The 26,124-nt window shown below is 34.7% G+C and overlaps 1 protein-coding gene across 36 annotated transcripts in view; it reads right to left on the bottom strand.

The window, feature by feature from the left end:
- The window catches only part of RIMS2 (regulating synaptic membrane exocytosis 2), a 437,811-nt gene that overhangs the window by 136,093 nt on the left and 275,594 nt on the right, over positions 1-26,124 (bottom strand). For 22 of the 36 annotated variants that reach the window (XM_042868720.1, XM_042868731.1, XM_042868726.1 and 19 more), the window contains 3 exons: positions 25,254-25,322; positions 15,107-15,263; positions 10,404-10,520 (listed from right to left, as the gene is read on the bottom strand). In XM_042868720.1, coding sequence (XP_042724654.1) covers positions 10,404-10,520; positions 15,107-15,263; positions 25,254-25,322 — 343 coding nt within the window. Of the gene's footprint in view, positions 1-2,420; positions 2,529-3,135; positions 3,202-10,403; positions 10,521-15,106; positions 15,264-25,253; positions 25,323-26,124 lie in introns of all 36 variants that reach the window. The other 14 variants (XM_042868724.1, XM_042868732.1, XM_042868729.1 and 11 more) reach the window with 2 other exon arrangements.

Raw genomic sequence — 26,124 nt, 5'->3', positions numbered from 1 at the left:
AACAAATACAAATAAGAGCAAAGATGAAAATGAACCAAGTAGCTACCTCTTCGAGGAACAATTAAAAAAAAAAGCTGCTTGAGATCAGAAGAGTACATGAGTGGCTGTGTATGACTATCAGATAAGCAATGAAGAGGCGAAGTGATTTTGATTGATACATCTGCGTGACCTATTGGCTGCAGGACATCCACATTGGTGGACTCACAGTGATTTAACTCCGTCAGTGAATGCTTGGCAGGAGAACAATGTTTGAGATTTTGATAACTGAAAATAGTTATTTCACATTTCAAAAAGTGAAAGAAAACAGGAAAAGGTGTGGCTGCTTGTTATCACTATGACGCTGACTGAGTAGAAGCAGCTAAGAAGAGGGGACTAGCGCTCTGACTTGAAACGAGCATTAAGCTGGAAAAAATGGGCAAAAAGTGTGAAGAGAGGTGAGGAAATGTTGACTCAGCAGCAGTTTTTCATATATTTCCAAAATATAAAGAGGAGAAAGTTACTTAGATTTCTTCAGTGAATAATGAGAAATTGGATAAACATTGTGCTTTAAATGATCCTTTAATACCTAGAGAAATATTCTCAGAACTTGAAAAGACAAACTGGATGAAAAACTAGCAAAAATGATAGTAATGATGGAGTACTCAGAGAAAAGATAATACAAGAAGCCTATGTGTATGTTTGGTGGCCCTGCTAGGCAGGGGGGTTGGAACTACATGATCCTTGGGGTCCCTTCCAACCCGGGTGATTCTGTGATTCTGTGATTCTGTGAAGCCTGGATTGAACAGGACCAGAAAATCCAGGATGGGTTCCTAGGCCCAAGAAATCTCAAGATGCTGCTCTAACGAGGAGCTGGGGACATTTAATTTCATCTCAGATTTTCCTTTGTGACCCAGGAGGTATTAGCACTGATGAGCTTTCACTTAAGCAAAGCTCTGGAAAGGATTTATTTCATCTTACTGCTGAAATCTTGGCTTTTTCCTCTTTATGATCACTTTACTACAAACTAATAATACAAACTAATTTCTGAAGAAACAAAGATGAAGATTTGCAAGATCCCCAAACTAAATTGATAATAGCTTCTAGTTATCAGCAATATCTAATACAGCTATCAATCTGAAACAAGTTCAGATAAACTAATGCAAATGCCAGTAAAAAACTAAGGCAAGTAACAGTAATTAAAATTGACTATTGAAAAAGCATGAGTAGATTTCATCACACATTTTCAAAAAACAAAATAAAAATCCTCTATTTCACATGGTTTTTATATGTAAAGCAAACTATTAAGTACACACTTTCTTCACATTTCATGTGAAACAACATCATTTCAAAATATATGTTTACCTGAGTTCTAAAGCTTATAATGTCTATTATATTATAGCTTTGGACAATTTTTAAAAAGCATTTGTTTAGAAGGGATAAGGTGCTCTAAGACTTTTGGATTCTGTTTCTGTATCCGAAATGAATTTTAAACCAATCATAAAAAAGGTTATAAATGCTTTGAATCCAGAGCAAAAATTAATAAAATTCGCAGTGAAACTTCTATCCACATGGAAGTGATGATTTTAATATATCAAGAGTTCTTTAGAGCTTGCTATGGAAAATGTTATGAAGAGTTTGTTATAAAGGCTGGTATGGCTATTTGAGATCTGAAGCCACCATCTCCTTTAAAGTAGCTTACAGTTTATCAGATTTAAATCCTTATTTTCTATTCACACACAAACATTTTTCAGTTCTGCAGTATTTGCTGAAATAATCACAGTGGGACTTTTAACATTTGTAGTGCAAGAACAGCATGACATATTTCATATCTTATAAGCCACTGTATTTCAACCATAATTATTTCACAGAAATCATTATGGGTTTAACTTCTCACTACACTACTTTTCAGATAAAAACAGGAACAATGATGCTCTGTAATCACACACAATGATTATGAATGTATACAAGTACTCATTAGTTACAGAATAAGTACTATATAAGTATATACAACATAAGCTTGTACATTTCACTCTATTTTCCATTTAAACAAAGTATGAGATTTCAGAAAGACTCAATTTCTGCGCACTTTGAGGTAGATAAGCATTTCCTCAGTATTTCAAAAAGAATAATAAGCACTGTGAGCACTTTGGAAAATTCCAGCAAAAATAAAGGTTATACAAAGACCTTTGCAATCAATAACCATATAACCTAATGTAAGAAATTGACTTCTATGAATAAAACTCCTCAGCTACTCTTAGGATTTTGCCATAGTCTCGAGCAGGCAGTCTTAAGTACATACATATTCACAGAGAAGCATAAAACATCTTCACAGTGTGTGTTCATTAGTTAAAACATAGATCATATTCTTAATTTGGAAACCAAACGCAGTACTGCCAAAATATACGGGGTAGAAGTAAAAATATGCTCCACATCAATTATACCTCTCAAGATCATAGTAAGCACCCTCAGAATAGGTACGGCACATCTTATGGGAGCGAAGTAATCTGATTGCATCTTCACAAAAAAGAGGATATATTGTGTGATCCTGGCTGCCAAAACATAAAGGGTGAACACAATGAAAAGCAACACAAAGATGAAACAAGGACAACACAACAGGAAAAGAAAGGAGGTTCATCAACAGAAACACTTGAAGAATACTCAGCTAGAAATCTGGTGTATTTAGCAAACTTACTGCTACCCCAAAATATTAAAGTATTTTAGCCTGCAGCAAAGACTATGAGACAGGTATCAAGATTACTCTCAGGTAATCTGGACAGGTCCCAGATTTCTCTCTTGAAACATTTAACACAGTCCCATACATGTATTAGATTCTCTATGTTAAATTCACAGTATTAGCAGATATTTGTGTTGGTTGACTTAAATATTTTCCTTATTGACTTCTAAAAAGATATTGGGATGATGGCACCATGTTAATATATCACCAATTACAGACTTGTGGCAGTGAAAAAAATGTTAAAGAGGTAAAGAAGAATTACTCAGTTACCTGTCTACATAGTATGTTAGATATTAAGTATTGTGTGGGTACTTCTAAGTTTTCTACCACTACACACAGACTGACAAAAGCAGAAGTGGAAATGTAGGTACATAGAAGTACATGCATTATCCACACAGAGTCACACAGTGGAAAACATATACCTGGCATCTCTGTGATGGTGATCTGTGGACTGGGTGTACCAGGAACGAGGTAAAGTAACATAATGACTGAGCAGATGGCAGAAAGAAAAATATAAATGAGACAATGAAATGGAGAAGGAATGATGCACTTCACAATACAGAAGACACAAAAACCTGCATACACAAGGGCTACAAAAGTATTGTATAAGTGTACATACAATTACGTAGAGTTTCACACATTTATTCTGAGAAGTAAGAGATAGGAGCACGTGGATAGTTAAAATTTGGGATTTTTTGCATTATTTGGGTTGGGAAAAAATGTATTTCTGCAAACAGTCTCACGAAGTCATATTACCCATTCTCTTGCTTAAAGGCAGCGATAACTCCAACATATATATTTGGCAGCAGCTTACCTAGTCTGTCTGAAAGACTATCATCATTGGGAATGCTGCCAGTTTGCTGCTACATAGCTAGCTCCAGAGCTTACTATTTCTGATGGTGAGATTCCTTAATATTCACCCCATATATGATGAACTTACATGAAAGCTCCCTTCGTATTCAAACAATTTGCGAAGAGGTAAAATAAGTGTAACCGAAAATGCCAGAAAGGAAATCCATGCATTTCAAAATAATAAAAACACAATATCTACATTTTGTTCATACTCCCAAAAAAGTAATATATATATATATTTAAATATATATCTCTCTACTGCAGCACTAAATATTCTTCTATTATAAAAATAATGTTATTTCTCTTTTAGTACGAATATATGCAAACAGTATTTTTTAAACAGTGTTTCTCCAATTTACAAAGAATTATTAGAATGCAAGAGTTCCTGCTCTACAGCACCACTGAAGTTGTTTTTTTTAAAGTGATGTCTTACAACTAAAGTACACATTAGAAGTGCCAAGAAATTTCACAAAAAACACTGAAAACCTCACATTTATCCCCCAATTTATTTCTCATGTCTTAATTTGTTTTAGTAATCAGACAAGTAGTAATCACACAAATTGTTACAAGTAGCTGTATTACCTACACCTATTATCTTCTCCTTTATGCATGGATAAAATATATAATCAGCTATGTGTAAATACTCTTTATAAGAATTTTAAGATAACGATATATATAGTACAACAGATCTTTGTGCTCACTGCTTGCCAAATAATTGCAAAATTTTATAGCCTCCACTATAAAATGCTTTTAACTTAAGTCCTTGCTTACAGTGTGATTGCAGACAAATTGTTAGAAGAACAAGGAGCCACACACAATCCACTGGAGCCCAACACGGCACATTAATTTGAAAATTAGAGACGAGACTTTGTAATAGTGCCCTGAAAACCAGAACCAGTCTACCCATAACTTGGCAGTCATTATGCTTTTGAGAAGCAGTAAAAAATTTAATTTCATCCTGTTCTTAATATTTCCTTTAGAGTATATGCACACACTCAGGAAGAACAATTAAAGAAAAACGCAGGAATCCACCCCACAGCAGCTACGGTAAGTGCAAGCAAGGCAAACGTGCATAGCAGTCTATTTTCACCACAGTAACCACTCACAGGTTATGTTTACATGAAAGCCCTTAAATGATTTACATGAAATGCTGGAATTAACACTGCAAAGCTTTTGCAAATATTACATTAGTAAGTAATTAATTGCTTCTAGCTCATAGATGGCAGTTTAATGCTAACATTTCACTTGCACTTCCCTTTTCTCTTTCCAGAGAACTGTTGACAAATTTTCTTGATAGTCTTCCAAAATCAAACAAATACAATATAGTCAAAGAGTTAAGAACAAATCTTTAAGCCAAACTGCAACTTCAGGCAGGGTTACAGAGCATTAATTTTTAATTATTCCTATTGAGAAGTACAATTTCTCTCTCCTTACAGCTCACAAGGAACACCCCAGATTGTTTCCTTCACCTACTGGTATTTGAATGAAACACCACCAGTAAATGCTCTTCAAATCCCCACTCTGTCATCTTAAATGCCTGAATCAAGTATCAAGTTTTTTCCCAGCACTTGCAGAAACACAGGACTTTAGTACTGTTACCAAGTTCTGAGACTTTTGTTTGAGATGTTTAATCTTTTCGGGTTTTTCAATTCAAAACCTTAGAACACAGTAAGCTGCTATTTAGATGCAACCATACATAGTCTAATATGTAATAACCTTTAACAAGTTTAATATATGCTTTCCTACCACTCAGAGCTCTTCTTGTCTATCTTGTCTGTATGGAGACTACAAGTAAGATTCAGTTTACACTTGACCTGGTCCTCCAGCAGTGCTACTTGCTTATAATTTTCCCTGTTCTTTCTTTAGAGCAAATGCTATACGTTATCTAACTGATAAAATAGTATGTTCTTAAAAGTGCAACATAACAAATAACTGTAGGGAACCTGCTTTTGGAGGGGACTAGAAGATCTCCAGAGGTCCCTCCCAACCCCTGCAATTCTGTGATTCTGTAATACTCAGTCTGAATTAGTTCTACACATTATAAAACAAGTCATACATCATACAACAAGAATATGTAGCCTAAAAAGCCTGCAGTATTTTATAGTATTTTATGATGCAGCATTCTCAGCTGCACAAATAATAATAAAGGTATTGCTCATGTAAGCATGTCTCTCTCTTTCTCTGTTTCTCTGAAAATGGTTGGGACACCACATGACACGCCACAATATTTTCAGTAAGTTTTTCAACTGCATGGAATGCATCTGTATGGAAGTCAGATTCATTGACATCGCATAGGTCAAAATATGACAGGATGCACATTAAGAGGCCACACAGAACACACGCACTGTTCTGTAGTTTATATATTTTGGCTTGCAGTACAAAAGGTTTAAATGCTGTCTGTCTACTGATCATTCAGTCAACAGTCCACTATTTTTTCTGATTTTATTAATACTTCACGTACTCAGCTTCAAATAAATTCTATAATTTTTTATGAGTATGTTAACAATGAAATACCAAAGCTGCCTGACACTTCACTATTTCCCCCTGTTCAATGCCAAGATATGGAAAACATCCCTTTAGCTACTATCCAGCCTAAACCACTTAAAATCATGATTTAAGTAAATTGTAATGTAGTAAAAACATGATTCAATTGATTGCTGTCATTAAGTTTTGCATTGTCTCAATGCAAAACAAATCCAGAAATGTTCTACAACTGAATGCAAAATAAACACGTCTTTGAACTGTTTGTGAAAATAACAATCTCCTTTGTACATATAGGGGGGAATGAATGGAAGATCACAGAGACATGGGTACGTTTTAGACATAGCAGATCTTTTAAAAGATGGTAGACTTCAAAGATACTTCTATTTTGCTACCTCCATTTAGATCACACAGCCCTCATTTGCTACATGACAGCATTCAATAGCAGAAGTATGTCAAATAATAGTATGGCAAAATGAAAATATAAGCCTCAGAAATTTCTGAAACATTGTACATTTTGCTACAAAGAGGATAATTTGCAGCAACTTATTTCACTTACATTAAAGCAATGAAATAAGTCTGATTAAGAAGCACCACAGCTTTTGCAGTATGACCAACTACGTAAAGACACACAAACGTACTTTTTCCCCTGCATCAGGTGAAAAGATTTCCATTAATCTCACAATACAGTTGCAGAGATATGGACAAGCACTATAATTTTCCCTTTTTTTTCAGTGAACAGAAAGTGCTGACATAAATTCTTCTGTTATCACTCACCTACTTGTCCATTTCCTCACACTTTCTAAAAAAATCAGCAAATCATGAGGATAACAAAAAAGACATGAGTGATTCAGATTGTTTAATTTTAGTTTCCAGGAACAATCTACACATAGCAGAACAGTCCTAGAAGCACTCCTGAAAACACATACATGTATGCAGAGTGCATCACTGTACAATCCAGTGTATTCCTTCCTGTTCTTACTGTGCAAGTACAGTTTAACTTGGTGCTGAGCTATTTCACTCAACAGTAAAGAAGAGGCATTATGACATTTGCTATTGCTTTCAATAGTTCTCACAATTTAATTAATGTTCTGGCTTCTGTATTAGAGTGGGGTGTTGACTCCCAAGTATTTACGTAGAAATGGAACAACTGGAGTACACTGACATCCTACATTGTGCTTACTGAACAGCCTGTAAGTAATTCTGAAAAAAGGCAAAATAAGATTTTCTGTCCCACCACCAGAGCCTGCATGAACTAAATTTGGTTGACACAAGAATCTTTTTCATTCTCTCAGTTTTCATCCATTATGATGATCTATTTTTTCTAATGTATTTTAATTTACTTTAAGTTGTACACTAAGTAGATGGGCAACACTACTGTCCCTCCCTTTTTAGTAATACTTGTACATCTCTTCAACTGAACCAGCAAATCAAATGCATGACAAGCACAAATTATTAAGATTGCTAACAAAACAGTTTCTTTTTTTTCTTTTTGTTTTTTTCCTTTGTTTTTTTTTACTGGTATGAATTTGCATCTTACCAAATACATACAAACTAGTCAAGTTAGAATTTTCTAAACATCCAGAAACATTGAAAAGCAGGAATTAACTTTATCAAATTGCAGAGAAAGAAAAAGGTGGCTCTTTGGGCTGATTGGTAGGATTATTTTTCTTTATAAAAGAGGCACTGAAGTTAGAAGAAGGGAGATGTGAGAGTTGGCATATGAATTTTTGGGGCATTTTGAATGTCTGATAATAACTTGACCCCCTACTTTGAGTACCCAGAAAGGACAATACAATTCTGACATTTTTGGTAATAAAGGAATCAATATAACTTTTAACTCTAGCTCTATCCTGCCAACCAAAATCAATATATGAATCAAAAACAATGTGTTGAGGCTGGTGCTTGACATTAAAATTATCTCCAGCTAAATAAAAAAATGTGTGTCTTCCTGCTTTCTTAATAATTCGATTTTCACTTCTAACTTTGATTTTGAGGGACCATTTACATTGCAATCAGGCTCAAGGTCACTAGACCTTCTCACATACAGTCGCACAGTACCTCACACCTTAGTACCATGTGTGTTAGACATGTATCTGGAAAAGGAAGGAACAAGAGCTCTTATATATACACTCAGTCATATTTAAACTTAGCAACTGTCTGCAAGAACATACTTTTTCAAAGTCCCGTTTTTACAGACATCTCCAAAGGATAAATGGACTGTGGAAACAGCAAATCATCAGAGCAGTGGGAAAGCAAAGTATGATTTTGTTTCACAAAGGTTAAATATGGAACAAAGCAAGAATGGCAAGTAGAAAGATTATAAACTTGTTTAAAACTTCAGTTTTTACACATCTATAAACTGATTTCAGGGGTTTCAGAATACTATTGACGAGTTATTTCAATGACTCGTGCATGCACAGTGCTTTTTATTACCTAACACTGACAGTATCAGACAAATATTCAGTAACATAATTTGAAGTTTAATAATCTTTCCACTCATAAAGTCAGTTAGTTAACAACAGAGAATAGAAAATATGATAATTTTTTTGGGACTAGTCTTTTTCTGTTTTGTGTTGCCTAGAACCAAGATACTTCAAACACTATATGCTGAAATAGGTAAATGTAAGTTAGTCAGTAATCTGACTTGCTAGATAATCATTCACCATGTAGAAACTGGGGAGAACTTTGGTGCTTTGGAAAATACAAACAACACATACACCTGTATGCAGCAATTCAGAATATACCTAACAAAGAAACATCTACTCATTGAGACTGATCACGTGAAAACTCAATACATTTGTCACCAACTTCAGACATTGTTTTTCTGATACGTTCTAAAAAAAAACAGGTTTTCTTTCTTTAATCTAAACCAGTTCAGTAGGGGATATTTTTATTAAGTCATGGGAGAAGACTTTATTACTATACTTCTGGCTAGTTTTCACTGCTGTGCATATATCTGGGAGGCAAACTCACACAGTAAACAATCCCAAGAATATTCCAGAAACAATATACCAGAAACAATTTGGAATCCTTAAATTATTTCATTCTGCATGAAAATCATCTAGCCTCATCAATCAAGTGAATAACATTTTTCTGCAGCACAAACAGGAGTATCAAATACTTCAAAGGAGGCTTTCCTATGATATACTTGTAATGAATATGGTTAACATTTTGGATGACATTTCATTGCTTTTCAGTAACTTAATTTTTTGTCCACTTGACTTTTTTGGCCAAATTCAATTTAACGTTGCTTAAATAACTATATGTATTTTATTTTTATTTTTGGTACTCTTTTTTTCTAACTTATCTAATTAGGAAAATAAAATTATATATTTTTTCAGACTATTCTGTCTTACATTCTTTACAGTCAGTGATTATCACATCAATGTTCTTTAAGACACATTCACCTTTTCAGTTCAGTAAAGTCAGCAAAAAATGCTGATGTCTTAAGTTGTTTGTATTACAGCTTCTAACACCAATTCTGTGCTTTGGTGTCACTTGAGGAATAATCTGTAAGAATCATCAGTAGAAGTATTAATTTCAAATAATACTAGCCACACAGGACTCACTTGAATTGCAAAATATACATGTATTATGCCTTGCTATCTACATTTATGAAATGAGATAATATCAGCCTGATTATAATCTACCTTATGATGGACAGATTTTCAGCTTGGAATATTACAAGGGGGAAGAAGTTCTAGACTAAATGTATAATCTCCTTTTTCCTTTGATTTCCTGGCATAAAGACAATGAGGTGGGGAAGATAATTACTTTTGTAACTGCAGAAAGGCACTACTACACGAACCCAGCATAATTATCTACATTAACCAACTACATCTTGCAGTTTGGTTTTGTATCATTAAAACTCATACAAGTCAGTACAGTTTTGGAAGTTTGATCAGGCAAACCTTTACTTGTGGTAAGATGTGCTTCTAAATACAAGGACCCCAACTTCATTCTAGTACACATTGCCATAACAAGTAATTTTATCACCAAGTGGCTCATAAAGTTAAGAAAAGAAAACACAGTGCTACAGTATATTTTCATTATGTCTGTTAATTGCAATGGGAGTATCACATTAATTGTGAACTCAAATTATCTCTTCATTCAGCAGCAAAAAATGACCAAGTTCATTCTTAATTTCTTTTTAAGATATTCTGCACTTAGGGAATTTATTAATATAGTTTTTTGTCAGCCTTGTGCACATTGTATATATTTCCTTCATAAGTAGGGAAATGTTCATCTGTGGGAAAAGGTAAGCAATTTGGTTACCTATTTTAGAGACACTCCAAAGTATTTCACACTAATGAGAGTAGGCTACAGCTGTGCTTAATATCAGTCAGATAATTACCTCTCTCTGTCCGGGGAGTAGTGGTCATCTATCGCACGGTGTCTTTCCATTCGGTTCAGGGTATTGTAATGTGCCGCAGTAGACCGTGTCCCTCTTGGTCCCTGATCCACATTCCGACTAGGGATAAAAGAGAGCAGATTATGAGTTCTGTAGCTGAACTACAACATAAAGTTGTTAGCAAACACGAGTTGGTTTACTTAATCTATCTTTTGTATAATTTCATACTCATGTAATTCATAGTTTTATTGTAATCTTTATTTTTGCCTATTGAAAAAGTGCTATCTTAATGGTAGGGATATGATTTTTTTGTTTTGTTCTGATACTCAACTCAATTATTTCATTAAAATGGTACACTTTAGACAAAAATTAGTCTTTCCAAAGAAGCACATTCAATGAAATTTACCTTCCTAGATGAAACATGCACTATAAAGAATTTTCCAAGAGTTTTGAGCTTGGTTATAATATAAATATGTAAACTGCAGTAAGACACGATGAGTACTGCTGGATTTCTGGCACAGTAAAGCCTGATTAAAAAAAAAAAAAATAGCAACAACAACAATAAAATCCTGTAATATAAATAAAAGAGCAACATGAACTTCTGCCAGTAGCAGTAGTTTATTTCTAGTAAATTAACTGGGTATGGGAATGGGCACCCTGCTCTGGGTTGTCCCTTCTTAAGCAGAGGTTGATGAGATGGACTCAGAGGTCTCTGCCAACCTCCACCATCCTGTAATTGCATTTCTTCACTTTGGCTATTATGAAGCCAAATAGTAAGTTAGAATCAGAGAATAGTTTAGGTTGGATGATCATTATGGTCCTTTTCAACCCAGGCCATTCTATGATTCTATTTCCAACCCCCTGCTATAGGCAGGGACACCTCCCTGTAGACCATGTTGCTCAAAGCCCCATCCAGCCTGGCCTTGAATGCTCCGAGGAGGGGGCATTCACAACCTCTCTAAGCAACCTGTCTCAGTGTCTCACCACCCTCACAGTAAAGAATTTCTTAAATATCTCGACTAAATTTGTCCTATTCCAGTTTAAAACCTTTTCCCCTCATCCTGTCACTACATGCCCTCATAAAAAGTCCCTCCCAGCTTTCCTGTAGGCCCCCTGTAGGTACCGAAAGGCCACTAAGTTCCTTGAAGCTTTCTCTTCTCCAGGCTGAAGAGCCGCAGCTCCCTCAGCTTGTGCTTGTAGGGGAGGTGCTCCAGCTCTCTGATCATTTTTGTGACCCTTCTCTGGACTTGCCCCAACAGCTCCATGTCCTTCTTGTGCTGGGAGTCCAGAACTGGACACAGTTCTGGATTCCTCAGAATTCAGTTTACCAACTAAATTTTCTAAGTACCATATTAGAAATAGGTGCAATTTTTCTACCTTTCACTCTACAACATCTAGCCCGTATCTTTTCTGTGCATGTTTTAATTACTTTATTTACACCAAAATTATGAATACCAAAATGGCTTTACTCCACAATTGGACTCTTTCATACACATTTTTACTCTGAAATGGTTACTGATGGTTCTCTTCTGCTGTTCAGCAACCAATTCTTATTCCTTCTTTCTCAACTTTAGTCTCTAATTCCTTTCCACAGTCTATCATTTCATCTCATTTCATTCAGGTTTAAAAAAAACGTAAAAAACAGCTATTTCTGTTTATAGTATTATCTTCTTTTACTCCATCCTTCTTATGACTTAAACATTAAAGCTTCCTCAACCTGTCACTTTTTGCAAAACTTCCTAAATACCTGACTTTCATCTTCTGCAAACACAGTGAAAACTCCTGCCCAAACTACCAAACTATTAGCCTTGGTCCTGAAAATGCAGTACCATCCTGTGTGCTCAAGTAGCTTTCAGTAAAATTGTATTTATAGCTTACTGTTCTAAATAAATCAGTTCTCCTTTAGATTTCTCTATTATATCAGGCTATGACTTCATGCTGCCTTCAAACATCCTACACAAATGTATTTCTTGTACTTCAAATAAAGCTCTTTCACTCTGCTAAAGATGCCTTTGTTAGCTAGATTTGCTGTTTAAGGGGAAATGACAGACTTTGTCCAATTAAATTTGTTATATAAGGAATTTTTTTTTCCCATTTTATGTATCTACTCCTTTGGAACCTTCTTGCATTTGACAGAATGTGTATGGAGTAAAGCAATCTGATCTAGACCTTCCCTGGTACAACTTGTGGCCATTTCCTGCTATCCTATCATTTGTCACTGAAATCGGCACCCCCCTCACTGAAACCTCCTTTAAGAAATTTGTAGAGAGCAATGAGATCTCCCCTCAGCTTCCTATTCATCAGACTGAGCATCAATAGTTCCCTGAGCCACTCCTCATCTGTCTGTTTTCTAGTCACTTGATCAGCTTCATTGCTCTTTTCTGAACATGTTCCAGAAAATCAGTCTTGTTGTAGTGAGGGGGCCCAATAGTAGTCGAGGTGCAGCCTCACCAGAGCCACTGGGCACACTGCTGGGTCATGTTTAGCTGGCTACTGACCAGCACTCTCAGGTCCTTTTCTGTTGGGCAACTTTCCAGCCACTCTTCCCCAAGCCAATACCACTGCATGGGATTGTTGTGAGCCAAGTGCAGGAAACAGCACCAGCTCATCAGTCCAGCCTGTGCAGATCCCTCTGCAAAGGCTTCCTATCCTCAAGCAGCTCAACAGTCCCACCTAACTTGTTACTGTAGGAAGAAGGGTGCACCTAATCCTCTCATCCAGATCACTGTTTTCTACCATCTTGCTTTTTCAAATGCCATCTTCAAAAAAGCTAAACACCCTATTGCTCACTGTCTGACACATTCTAACCTGATCTAGAAACACACAGTCCACTGCATACATTAGTGAAAACATTACAAATCTTCTACTGCTTTATATAAGACTTGTCCTGACCTCTGCTAAAAGTAAAACCATGCAAACTGAGGGCTGCCATGTTATATAGCTATTCAAAATAATATTTTCTTTTCAGTTATTATGCCGGGTATCATTTGTGAATTTTAAGGGCCTCAAACTATATACATTTATTAACAAGACGTTAAATGTAAAAATGTTTACAGCTCTTCCAAGTAGACCTAGATCTTCATTAGGTTTAAAATAGGTATTTCTGTACTCAAAAGACTATGCTGCTTCTTTTCTATGAAGTCTCATGTTCTAGCAACTCTATTCTTTGGGCTCTTAATGATTTGGGATATGGGCAGGGAAATATTAGATAAATAATGCATTTCACTGTGACATCATATGACATCATAGGAAACAGTTGAAGCTTACTCTGTAAGTTCCAAATTATTTTTTAAATTCTAGTTTAAAATCAGGAAGGAAGGAAAGTTTCATGTAAACATTACCAACATACAAAATAGCAAGAAAATGAAAAGAAGGTTTTTCAATGGTGTTAGACAAGTCTTAATTACTAGCTTAGTTAAAATACACACAACACAGAAAATAAAAGAATTTTAAAAGGGATTTTGACCATATTTTTGTCTATCTCATGGCATCAAAGAACTGTTTGAGTTAGAAGGGACCCTTAAAAAACCCTTAAGAACTCTTAAATATCCAATAGGAATAACCCCAGCAGAGTTAGCATAGGCAATTACTTAGCCTGAATTCAGTACCACTGAAAGCAGAATGGGCCTCTCTGTATCTACTGCTTATCTAACTACCAGTATGTTTCATTTAAAATAAGGCTATGCTTATGTATGCTTTTAGATTTCAAGAAGAAACTTAATTTTCTACCTGTTAGCTATGAGATAATTTGGAATCCTAATACTTCTCTAAGGGAAAATGATAACAATCTCTGTTTGTTAAGGGAAATGGTAAGTAAAAACATAAGAGAATATGCAGCCAAAAGAATCTTAAACTAACAGAAAGAACAAAAATGAAAGAAAGAAACATAGAACACAAGAGAATTGGAATGGCTGTAAAAGAAAGCAATACACACACGTACCTTACTGGGAACACTGGATACCAAATCTTCAGTATTAAATGGAAACAGTGAACATTATCTTATTCCTTTTATTTCAGCTGAATTACAGGAACTGAAAACCCATACATAGTAAAAAAAAGTGCTGGAACACAGGTTTAATTCCCCTGACAACTACATTCTGCTTCCTCTTAAGAAATCTTATCCATACAGATAAAGTTTTAATTATTTCTTAAAAAGTATACTGAACCAAACAGTTGTAATTATCCAAATTGGTCAGGTTAGAAGAATTGTCCTGATCTTGGTTTTACAGGACATCACAAACCTTCCAAATGAAGAGTTGATTTTTTTCAATATGAAACCATATGTATGAAAAATTATTTTTGATGTTTTAAACGTTTGAAGAAGAAATGTAGAAAGAAAGCTTCTATGTGAAGTATGGCACTGCCAGCATCTTAATTCTACACAGACAAAAAGATTGAAAACAGCCACTGATGAGAACAATGAGCTAGAACAGTGAGAAAATGTCAAACCATCAGAAAGTAAAAGGCATCTTCTAAATAGCTCATGAAAATAAAAATCTGGAGATGTATTTTTCTTTCTTTAGACATAAAATCAGATGAACTTCCAGACATCAATATAATGTAATAAAAACATTACTGACTTTATACAGTTTTATAAGATCTAATCAATTTGTTCCCATTTTGAAAGTCAGGAGATTCTTTCCAGTGTTTTTACAGAATCAATAGCACTTAAGTTTATATACCTACATGTTTCAATAACAATTTACCTTTGTGGGGGAGGGACACTGGGAGACCATGATCTTGTCCGTCCTATACTATCTCCACGGTGAGGGGACCCTGATCGAGAGCAATGATTAGATGACATAACTTGCTCCGGCACTGATAGCGTTGAACTTTGGAGATCTCTTCCATTATGTCGATAATCTAAAAAGAAAAGCAAATATACAGTTAATCTGAAGTTTCAATTTTTAATTTCCTACCACACCTGCAGCAGTTGTAAGCATGATAACTGATGGGTTCTGATCAAGAATGTTGTCACATGTTTTTCTTGATTTTCTGTAATGAAAATATGTATGCAAATATTCCTGGTTTTATGTTTGATTCAAATAGAGTTATAGCTCCTACAGCTATACTTCAGAAGTGTAGTAATAACCACCATGCAACAATTTTGCAATTTAAAATAACTCGTGGTCAGTATGATGCATTAATAATGAAACTAGTTAAACAGACCTTTTTCCTTAGAATAACTTAAAAAAAAAATTATTGTATTTTCTTTTTTATTTTGTATAATTAAAATTATATCATAAGAGTTGTGTAAAATATATAGCATAATGAAACTTTGCACAGAAATGTCCTCAAAACTAACCCAAGGTTCAGGTTTAAAAGTTGGGGTAGTAATATCTTCCAGGGAGATAAACATAGAGTTTGAGTTCAAGAAAGATTTCTGTTTCCGATAATTAAAGAAAAAAATGAATCTTGCTTCCATTGTAGAGCTAATGTTGAATTAAGGCAATAGGATACATGAAGTGTTCTAAGCAAAGCCTCCCTGGATTGAACAGTTTTAAAGGTTCCCACATGACCATTTTACAAAGCATTTTAACAAAAATCTTTTTTAAAAAGCTGGATGTATTAAAGTAACTGTGCATCTTACTGTAGAAGTTTAATTCACTGGCCCAGGATACAACACTCTCTGAAAACAGGATACCAGATAAATAACAAATTCAAGGAAGTTTTCACATATTTTGTGAGGATCAATTTAACATGTGATTATAAGAAATGGAAGAATTGCATATTTTAACCTCATAATAACGCTTTGAAAAAATAGGCCTTCAAAAACCTCCTGACAGCTGTGACAGGTGAAATAAGTGACTTTTTGTTCTGAAGACAGTATTCAAGTAAAAAGTGATCAAAGAGATCCCCAATACTGGAAAATTCCAGCTTTTAAGGCTGTAAGTATTTTCCAGTGAAAAACTTCTGAGATTCCAAAAGTATTTGGCTTTCTACCACATTACTCATAGTTTTCCTCCTGGAAATTTTTTGGTAAACAGATAAGCAAAACTTCATTACTTCATTGGATTTCATTCTTCCAAGAATACTCAATACTTCCAGCTAAGTATTTCTTTTCACACAACCTTAGGACCAAGGATATACATCAATCAATCAACTTCTTCCCCGTACACGTAGATGTAAGCTGAAACACGTGCATGAGCACATGTGCATATGTGTGTATATTAAAAGGGAAAGAATATCACACCATCACTGCAATCATTTTAGGACAATGACCTTAAAAAACAGACATTTGTTTGTCACTTCACATCAATCCAGTAATGCTATGTAGCTGGGAAAAAAAGAAGAAAAAAAAAAAGCTTCCCTTTTGCCAACGTGTCAAACTGTCAAACATTGAGAAGTAACAGGTTTGGTAAAGCAACCCGCTAAGAGGTTGAAATTCAACATCATCTTTCAATTCTATGGAGTTAATATAGCTCTCTGCCTCATTTCATACTAAGTATTTTTACCAGCTAGAAATCAAAAGAACATAAAATGCAAAATCATTTGCAATCTCATAGTGAAAATAACTACATCATAGTTCACAGAACATAACTTTCTATGAGCATCCACAGAATTTAATATTTCCATTAAATGAAACATCCATATTTTGAAGCTACTGTACTAGAAAAAAATGTGTTTAATGAAGATACAAAAAGAGCTTAGGGACAAATTAAGAAAGTTTCTTAGGTTTCTTGACTATTTCCAACACTTCACAGCTAGAACAAAATCAAAACTGCAAAAGAGAGCATTTCCACTGCATGAATGCATAAAGAAGATCAGGTATTTCAGAAATATGATCCAAAAGGTTGTTAACATAGCCATGAAGACAAAGGTCACAGAAGATGCCTTGTTTTCAACTTAGTTGCTAAAATCAAGGATGCATGGAAGATGCTCCCATCCCTTCAATATGCAAAGCTCTGTACCAACCTCTGATAAAAACTATCCTACAGTATTTTTTTAAGAAGAACTGAGTAAGGAAAAGGTGAAAATGTTTTTTCCGCTTCTTGGAAAGATAGAAAACTAAGAAAACTGCTACAAAAAAGATATAATCATGTACAGAACTTTCAAATGCAAAAGCCAAGAACGTAGCAAGGTTCTTGATCGGCTTTAGACTTTAATTAAGTCTGTCTAAGGTTAGCTTTGGCAGATCAGAGTTACAATGCTGGTCTTGAAAGCACTTGGTACCAGCATATAATAGTTTAATGATTCACTGGTCTTTGAGTCTTTATATTCATTTAAAAATATGCTTTCTTTATCTAAAATATTGGAGAAAAAAATTCGAAGTATTATTTTTTATTAGAAGTTCAATTGCTTTATTTAGTATTTTCATTGTTATAAACAAAAGCAGATTTTGAAAGTTCAGTGTAATAATCTGTGATTACCATGAGCCACAAGAGACGCAGAGAGAGCAGTGAGAGACAGCTCTTCAGCTACAAAGCTTCAGCAAGAAGACAGTGACACAAAGCTTTCATGGAAGGCTCAATTAAATCGCCATCAGTGATCTGTACACTGGTCAACATCATAATAAATATGTTTAGCAATCAATGCCAGAGTTCTTCTAAACTCTTAACAAACCTCAAAATGCCATTGAAGACTGAATGACCAGGGTAACTGGTCATGGTAACAACTGACGTGGTAACTTTTGGTACTTCCAACATGAGAACATAAATCTCTTTAAAATGTGATTGGTTTTGCTTGCACAGGAGTTGGACCACTCATGTCTCTCTCGAAAGAGATAACATTCCCAAACTTATGGTAACATTCTCAATTGGAAAAGGGACAATTTAATTTCCAGGCTCAAAAATATTGTGGGGTCCCAGTGATAAGATTAGAAGAGTGAAATAAAAATATTATCCTGCTGAAATTATACAGAGACAGTAAAAACAGGTCTAAAGTGCAACTTGACCATGGAGCTACTATAGAGCAAAAATAATTATAGCAGTAGTAAAAATAGGATAAACACCGGAATCTGCTTGCAGCTATAAATATTAAGTCATTACCATAGAATCAAAGGCTCTATAACTACAGCAAGCCTCTTAAAGTACAGAGCACACAGAACCTGATAATCAGTACAGAGATAATCAGAGATAAACAACTGAGAGCTGTGGACACATAAAAGATGGGCACATGACAGAGACATCTGCAATGCAACTGCATTTTCATGGGAGCGCTGCATCAAAAACTGTCATACATTTCAAATTAGGGATTTCATAAGGCACACTAAATATAGCTTCCTATGAGCTGAAGTTTTCACTTTATCTGTTTTAAGAGAGAATATTAATACATTTGATTTAAAATACTCATCCACACAGCACAGCTGTTCTGTACTGATATTATGCTGTGCAGTTCACTAAATACTAACAAACTGTTATCAAATTTTGCAGCTGTCATGCACAAAATTACAGAAGATCACAGACCTCCAAATATGAAGTTCACATGAACAGCACTACACTAACACCCCCAAGAATCCTGAAGCATCTTAATGAAGCTTTTAGTTTAGGAGTCTTGATGCTTGACTGACTCAAGAGAAACTATATGAAAATAATTCTAGAGAAGCAATAATTAGAATTGCTATTCATCACGGGCAGACTAATGAACTTGTTTCAGACACTGATGCCGAGTGGCATTTTCTCCACTTTAACATCTGTACTTAACTGAGGCATCAAGGTTTTTCTACATCAGTTACTTATTTTTTAACATTCACAGTGGTTGGGCTTAGAGCAAGAACCAATTAAAAACAACTACATAATCAAATTGGAAAAGTCAGAAATGTTTAGCATACCTAGATTTTATACATGGGCACTTTGGAGACAGTCCAGGTCTTGTACGCAAATGTTCTCAGCTTCTACAGTGATTTGAGCATCTAAATGCAGAATTTGGATGTCCTCTGAAAAAGTGCCAACTTTTTTTTTTTTTTTGGTAACTGACCAAACACACGGAATTATTCATATATGAATTTTCTGTAAATTGAAGATACGTACATAGGTTTCGTGGTAGGGTTTTCTGCATCAAAATATTATTCTACAAATAAAAGTAGAATGAATGCACACTGAAAGAAACTAGGAAGCTTAATAGTAAGATCAAATGGTTACTTGTGTCACTGTAACACACTTTCTCACCAAGTGTTTTTTTACCTACGCTACTGAAGTGCAAGGGCCAGTTACGCTTGAGACAATTTTTCTGATCATTAACATGTGTGGAAAGTGTTTTCACATAGTAATAAACTGGAGCATGGTGCACTGTTCAGTGCTGTCCATACACCCAGCAACACACAGCAAAGTGGTGAGTGCACTGCAGATGGGAACAGTAATTCTTCCATATCAACAAAAACAAGACAACTCTGCAATATTTCTGTCAGTTGGACATCTCTACAACAGAACTATCTTGAGTAAATATTTTTGTTGAAGTTCACAGCTGTCCTTTAGATGTTTATGAGTGCTACGTTCTTTAGAGACACAAAACAAAATTTTCTACTGGAAGAAGCCTGGAGAAGTTCTCTTTAACAGAAGGCTACATTATTCAGTATCTCCAATAGGACTGTCAGCTAACCTAAAAATGTTTAGCTTGTGACAGCTCAACTTTCAAGTCATCTGCAGAGGTTTTGATTAAACTGGGGATATGCTCCAAACAGCTCAGTTGTATCCATGAGATCAAATTTCCCACAGGACGTCTTGAATGATCTCATTCTTCAAACATGACTTTCAAAATAGTGAATGATAGATATATAGACTGAATGAAATTCAAAACAGTGTATTTGACCGATACCAGGGTAAGCGTTGTAGACACCTCCTTCATGTGTGGGAAGCTTTCTCAACGAAGATTGAAACCTTCCCGGCTTATGTTAGTGCTACTAATTATTACTGAAATCATTTTCGGGGAAAAAAAAATATATATAGCACATGTAGAAATAACTTGTAGATTCTGAAAGACATTACAGTATTTCTTGAGATATTAAGCTTTGGAATCCCAAGGGGCATGTGCAGGGGCTGTACTTTAAAGAATTACAACAAACCAACCAACCAACCAACCAACCAACAAACCTTACCAAATTAATTTGTCAATAGGATAATTCTTTAGTTCTACAGTGTAATCTAAACAGTGCGTAATCTAAATCTCAGAAAGAGAGATATGTCATGGATACAGTATTATTTTCTATTTATTTCTATTTATTTCAGACATATATATCAGTAGTCTTATCTACTGTGGATTAAGTTGTTATTTGTACATAAGATTTATGTTATTTCAAGGAGATCAGCCACGTAACACATTTTGTAAATGCACAGGAATTAAGATGAAGGACTTCAGTCATTACTCTGAAGAATATCTGAATATCTCATCAGGTGTTTTGAGAAGTGAAGCAAAATGAATAATTGCTTTTCATTTTTCCTCAAAAACCAAACTGATTTTGTAAGTTCAGTAAGAATTTCTTTGCTGGTTGTCATTTTTTCTAAGCTACCTAGCTCTAACCATCTTCTGAATAAATATCTCATTAGTATTTTTATTTTGCTCCTGAAACATCTAATTATCTTTTGAATGATGAGAATAGCTTATCATTATAAATGCTTTTCTGCTGGGGACTGCAATTTTTCTCTTGGAAAAGCTTTTCTCTACCAACCTGCAATAGCATTTATGCAGAATTCTGCACCTTACATTCTTCCAGGACTCATCCATTCAAACATATCTCAGATTACATGTGTCTCATGAAGTTAAGTTGTACAGATGAGGCATTGGTGTAGAATGGAATTTTAAAAAAATCATATCTCACTTTAAGACTTACAACAGTGATATGTGAGACTCACAATTAAATGGTGTGGACAATCAATTTCCTTTTTCTTTATAAAGGCAGACTTAGTAGGCTACTTCTATGCAGTAGTTTACAGTAGGTTCAGCAAACACTATGCTGAAGCTCTTGAGAAAATAACTAGAAATTGCAGTCCATAATTGCTGAACTTGGTTAACCATAATGCCCATTAAAATTTGATCAATACGAAGAAAAAAACCCAAACACCTGCTTTTCGCTGAATTGTACTAAATATCATAATTGAAGTGATGTCCTGGAGAACAGGATCTCTCTAGAATCAGTATAAAATCAGTGTACTGCTGGCTTTGGGCAGCCTGGTCTGGTGGTTGGTGACCCTGCCTGTGGCAGGGGGATTGAAACTAGATGATCATTGTGGTCCTTTTCAACTCAGGCCATTCTATGATAATTCTATGATCCTATGACCAATAACTACATAAGAACATTAAGAGCATTCTAAGGGGCAAATGAAGATGTTCCCCACACAGTATTGATGATGACAAACAATTTTAGGAGAGTCAAATTCTATTTGTTAGGACAGCTAAATGAATGCTTTAAATGGCTAGAAGGCCACATAAAAAGCAATCTAAAAGACAAAAAGAGCTACTACTGTCTCTCCTCCTTCTATCCTCTTCAATTTAGCCAACACTAAATCCAGCAGAGATGAAGTATAATGGGGATTCTGTTCTACTATTTTAGATCTCAGTATAAATTTAATATGGATTCTATCTCAAGAGAACTATTTCTAAAACTTGTTAAGTATTTTTTTTCAAATCTGCTTAAATATACAATATTTTAGAATCCTTTCTGACAGTGTTGATGTAGAATGCACATGTAGCCAAAATTTTTTGTTAAGTTTTTCTGTTGGTTTACCTTTATTTCCTTAAAAGTCTTTCCTGATGACAGAAGCAACGCTCTCTTCAATAAAACCAATATTTGTTACCTGTCTAAGCATTCAAAGATGAAAGCAAGCCGAAGAGAAAGCTTTTATGAATAATTTTTCTAATACATTTGAACTTTTTGTAAAAATTAAGGAAAAGTGTGAGAAACAGACATGAGGATTTTATCACCAGGAAATTAAATCAGTGCATCAGAATTGCCATAACAGCAATAAGAAGCAACTGCAGGTACACTAAAAATATTTAGTTTATGATGCAAAGAACTGCAGCATATAAAGTTCCTTCTCTTTCAGCAAGTATAGTCTTAGACAATCACACTTACAGGTGCACATTAACTGTTTTCAGATATTCAGTTGCTGTGTTCCTATCACCAGCTTATTCAAAGGCAGACGTTTAACTTTACAGGATCAATACCAGAGAACCTACATAAAAGGATGTTTTGTAGAAAGATAAAATTTCAGCTACGATCAGGAACATGAAAAAAAATATATTTTAAATAACTATAAATAAGTAGTAAATAATGAGATCAAATAATAACCACACTATTTTGAATAAAAATAAACTAAAGAGGAAACAGAAGGGAATTCTTTTCTTAAAGGCTCCTGGAAACAAATTAGACAACTACACATTGGTCTAGTACATTGAATAAGCATGAATTTTATGGAAAGGATCACTGAGAGTACTCAATAGATGTCAGCAAACATATTTGGTGTGATACAGTATTTATATGTCAAAAGATTAAAAGCAAAGTGAAGTGTCATGTTAAATAAAATCTGAAAATACAAAATGAAAGAACTGGGGTACTAAGAAAGAAAGAACAAAGAGAGACAAATGGCTGAAGTTTTGCACTGCAAAGAAGGCATGTATTTAGATCAAGATTGTGATGAGTCTGCAAACTGAAGAACCTTAAATGAGAGAAGGATGTGGATGGTAAGATAAAACAAGGATAAATCAAAAGACGTGTAAATGTAGTGACAGCAGCACAAAAAAGGAAGGCAATAAAAATTTCAAAGCTAAAAGAACATCAAACTCTTCCAGCTACACAGTCAGTCTGAATCAAAATGCAACTAAGTTGTAGAATTGTCAGCAGAAATTAAAAAGCTAAGAGATCTTGCAGGAACTAAATGTACATTAAAAACTTAGGGAAGTAGACTCATTCACTAAACTGTAAAGTCTAATTCTTCCATGGAGATGTCAAAATAGGAATTAAACTATCTACTTCCTGTAAAAGGCTACCTAACATAGATTAGATTTTAGTGACCACTTTAACAGTTAAACAATATAAAATTAGATAATGGAAAACAGATAAATCAATTCTCTAAGCAGTGTTTTCCTGTAGTACTGCCAGGAAAAAAATAAAGATTTCATTACTACTAGAGGATTCATGGCCATTCAACATAGTGCACCCTAATTTATATTAAAATATTTCACAAATGCCTGAAAAGTAAATGAAATTCAGAAGAAATGAGCTATCATCTCTATATAAAAGTCAGCCTTCAGAAATAACTAAAAAAAATACAAAGTTGAAAATCCAGCTATTTGGTTGAAATCCTGATGATTCAGGCACCTATTACATCTCTGCAAAAATATAATTTCTTTTAAGACAACAGAGATTCGAGCTTCAAAATGGCTCCATACTGAGCATTTCAGGTAAACATCAAATTTTCATTTATTCCTCTTTCTTAATGGTCCTTTCCAACTCCTACAATTCTGTAATTTTGCAAATCACAAAACTTGGTTTTGTTTGCTTGCTACACTTTTAATTTAACTGATTGGCCAGACTATGAAAATCCATCCTTTTTGGAGGACAGGCAATCTGAAAGCCTTACTGACACACATACGTAAGGATAGCCAAACTTAGACTGGAAGTACATGGGTTCCTTAAAAATTAATGCTTTCTATTTAAGTCCACAGAAACTACAACAGATACAAAGAACACAATAACACTATCTAATAGAGCAAATTCTCATCTACAAAACTTTCTTTTCAACGCAGTCACCATCAGCAATGCATTTTAACCAGTGAAGAATAAGAGTTTGCATAACAGCTATTGTTTAAGACAGGGCTGTGCAAACTCAACTGATTAGGTAGCTCATTAAGATTTGGATTTACTTGGCAGTGCGTCATCTTGTAAAAGCCACGGTTGCCTCCACTAGCTTCTTTAACTTCCTCTGTCTCCTTCCCACACTGTAGTACTGTTGCTCTGACTCATGTCTTCTATACACCGTACTCAGCCTGCCATCAGCATACTTAAACCTGACATAAAAGCTGTACACATGCTTTTAGGTGGCCTTTTAGCTGGAATACTTTTGACTGAGCAGCTGACCAGTGCCCTACAGCTGCTGGACAGACCAGGGAGCATGTTCTGCTCAATGTTCACTGTATAAGATATGTAAGCCACTATATAGGAACACTAAAGCTGAACTTGGCCCAAAGGAGCCAGAACACAGACCAAGTGTGATAAAAAGCTCAATACAGCAGTACTGTAATTGAGTGCACACTGAGCTGTGCAGTTAATGCTGTACTGGTACCTGTACCCAACAGTACTGACTTAAAGGTGACATGATTGCATCCTATATTCATTTTCTGTTGTATACAGAAGAAGCGTATAATTCCTTATTTTATTGGTTTTGGCTACAACTACAGTATAATCTGTCCTCCTTCAGGTGGAGGAAGTCTTTCACAAGATGACTTTTATCTCAAATACACATTAAACTGCCAATTTGAATACTTAATACAAACACATTATCTGTTAAGTCATCTCCTTTCCTGTCTTAAATGTTCAGGTTTCAGATCCATGGTAGTGCTACCTCTTCACCATGAAGTTTTCAAGGATACATAAAACCCCAATGTCTATAAAAAAATCTAAACCACATTTCCTACCATTTAACATTTAAAAAAAAAAAAACAAAACAAAAAGACACTTTAATTCTATTTTTATCATTTTTAAAAGCAACACGGAAATTTACACATTGATTTTTCCCTCTGTTGGTCATTTTTATGGTTAAATATACGTTAACCACAATACTTATTTTGTATATGTTAGAAAAACACACTCATACGTTCAATCTATTTTTCACCAGAAAATCAGTACAAATTTCATAATAACAAATTATAAACAAGAAAAAATTCTAGTGAACTCAAAAGAATAAATTTAGAAAGTAATACCTGAAACCACACCAATTCCATCATCACAGTCATAATCAGAGACTTCACTGTCACTGATTCTTTTAGACCCTGTCAAAATAACAAAAAAAACATGTAGCAGTTATTTTCCTGTAAAACAGAACTATCTTGAGCCAAGTCTATAAATAAATAACAAGATCTCATATCAGATAATTAAGAATTAATATAAACATAAATAACATTATAATGATGCTTGCAGATACTTCATGTGCATATCTATTCGTTCCGTATCAAAAGAGGTACCACACTGTTCATCTTCCAAATTTTCACATACGAAGCATCTAAGTACCAGAAAAAAAATAAATGGTAATGATCATATAAAATGAATGCAGTATTTTCTTTGGGGTATTAGTAAGCATTAACAGGGGAAAAGGCAGCTTCACACATAAAGTGTGTTCTGAAAAACAAAATCTGTCTGTGACGCTTTGGAGAATGTAAGCTATTAAATGCTATACAGGAGTGCACCTGTCAAAATAGATGGAACTTAGTTGGCAAAAGTAGATTCCGTGTCTACAATTAGCACTAAAATGTAGGTCGTGTAGGACAAATAGATGTGTTAATTTGTTTAGCTTTATTTGTCTTCTGTCTTCTATGGCAACTTTTTAACAGCATTTGATTGATGCCATCAGGACGAAACACTGGCATGTCAAAGTGGCAATGATAATTACTTATTTACATGTTTCAGTTGTGAGAATCAATGTTCTGCACAATGGTGTGTCTGCTCCAGTTCTCTAGACATCTAAAAATAGACAACTAGTACGTAGGAAGTTTAATCTGATTGTTCAATTAGGTGTAAGATTTTATATTCCTGCCATAGGAAATGATTTATTCTGAAAAACAAACGAAAAAAAAA

The sequence above is a fragment of the Lagopus leucura genome, unplaced genomic scaffold (genome assembly GCF_019238085.1).
Source record: "Lagopus leucura isolate 7727_CA_CO unplaced genomic scaffold, USGS_WTPT01 Super-Scaffold_100002, whole genome shotgun sequence".
Taxonomy (NCBI): domain Eukaryota; kingdom Metazoa; phylum Chordata; class Aves; order Galliformes; family Phasianidae; genus Lagopus; species Lagopus leucura.
Note: the sequence above shows the minus strand (reverse complement) of the source record. Positions and strands in the feature narration are given on the sequence as shown.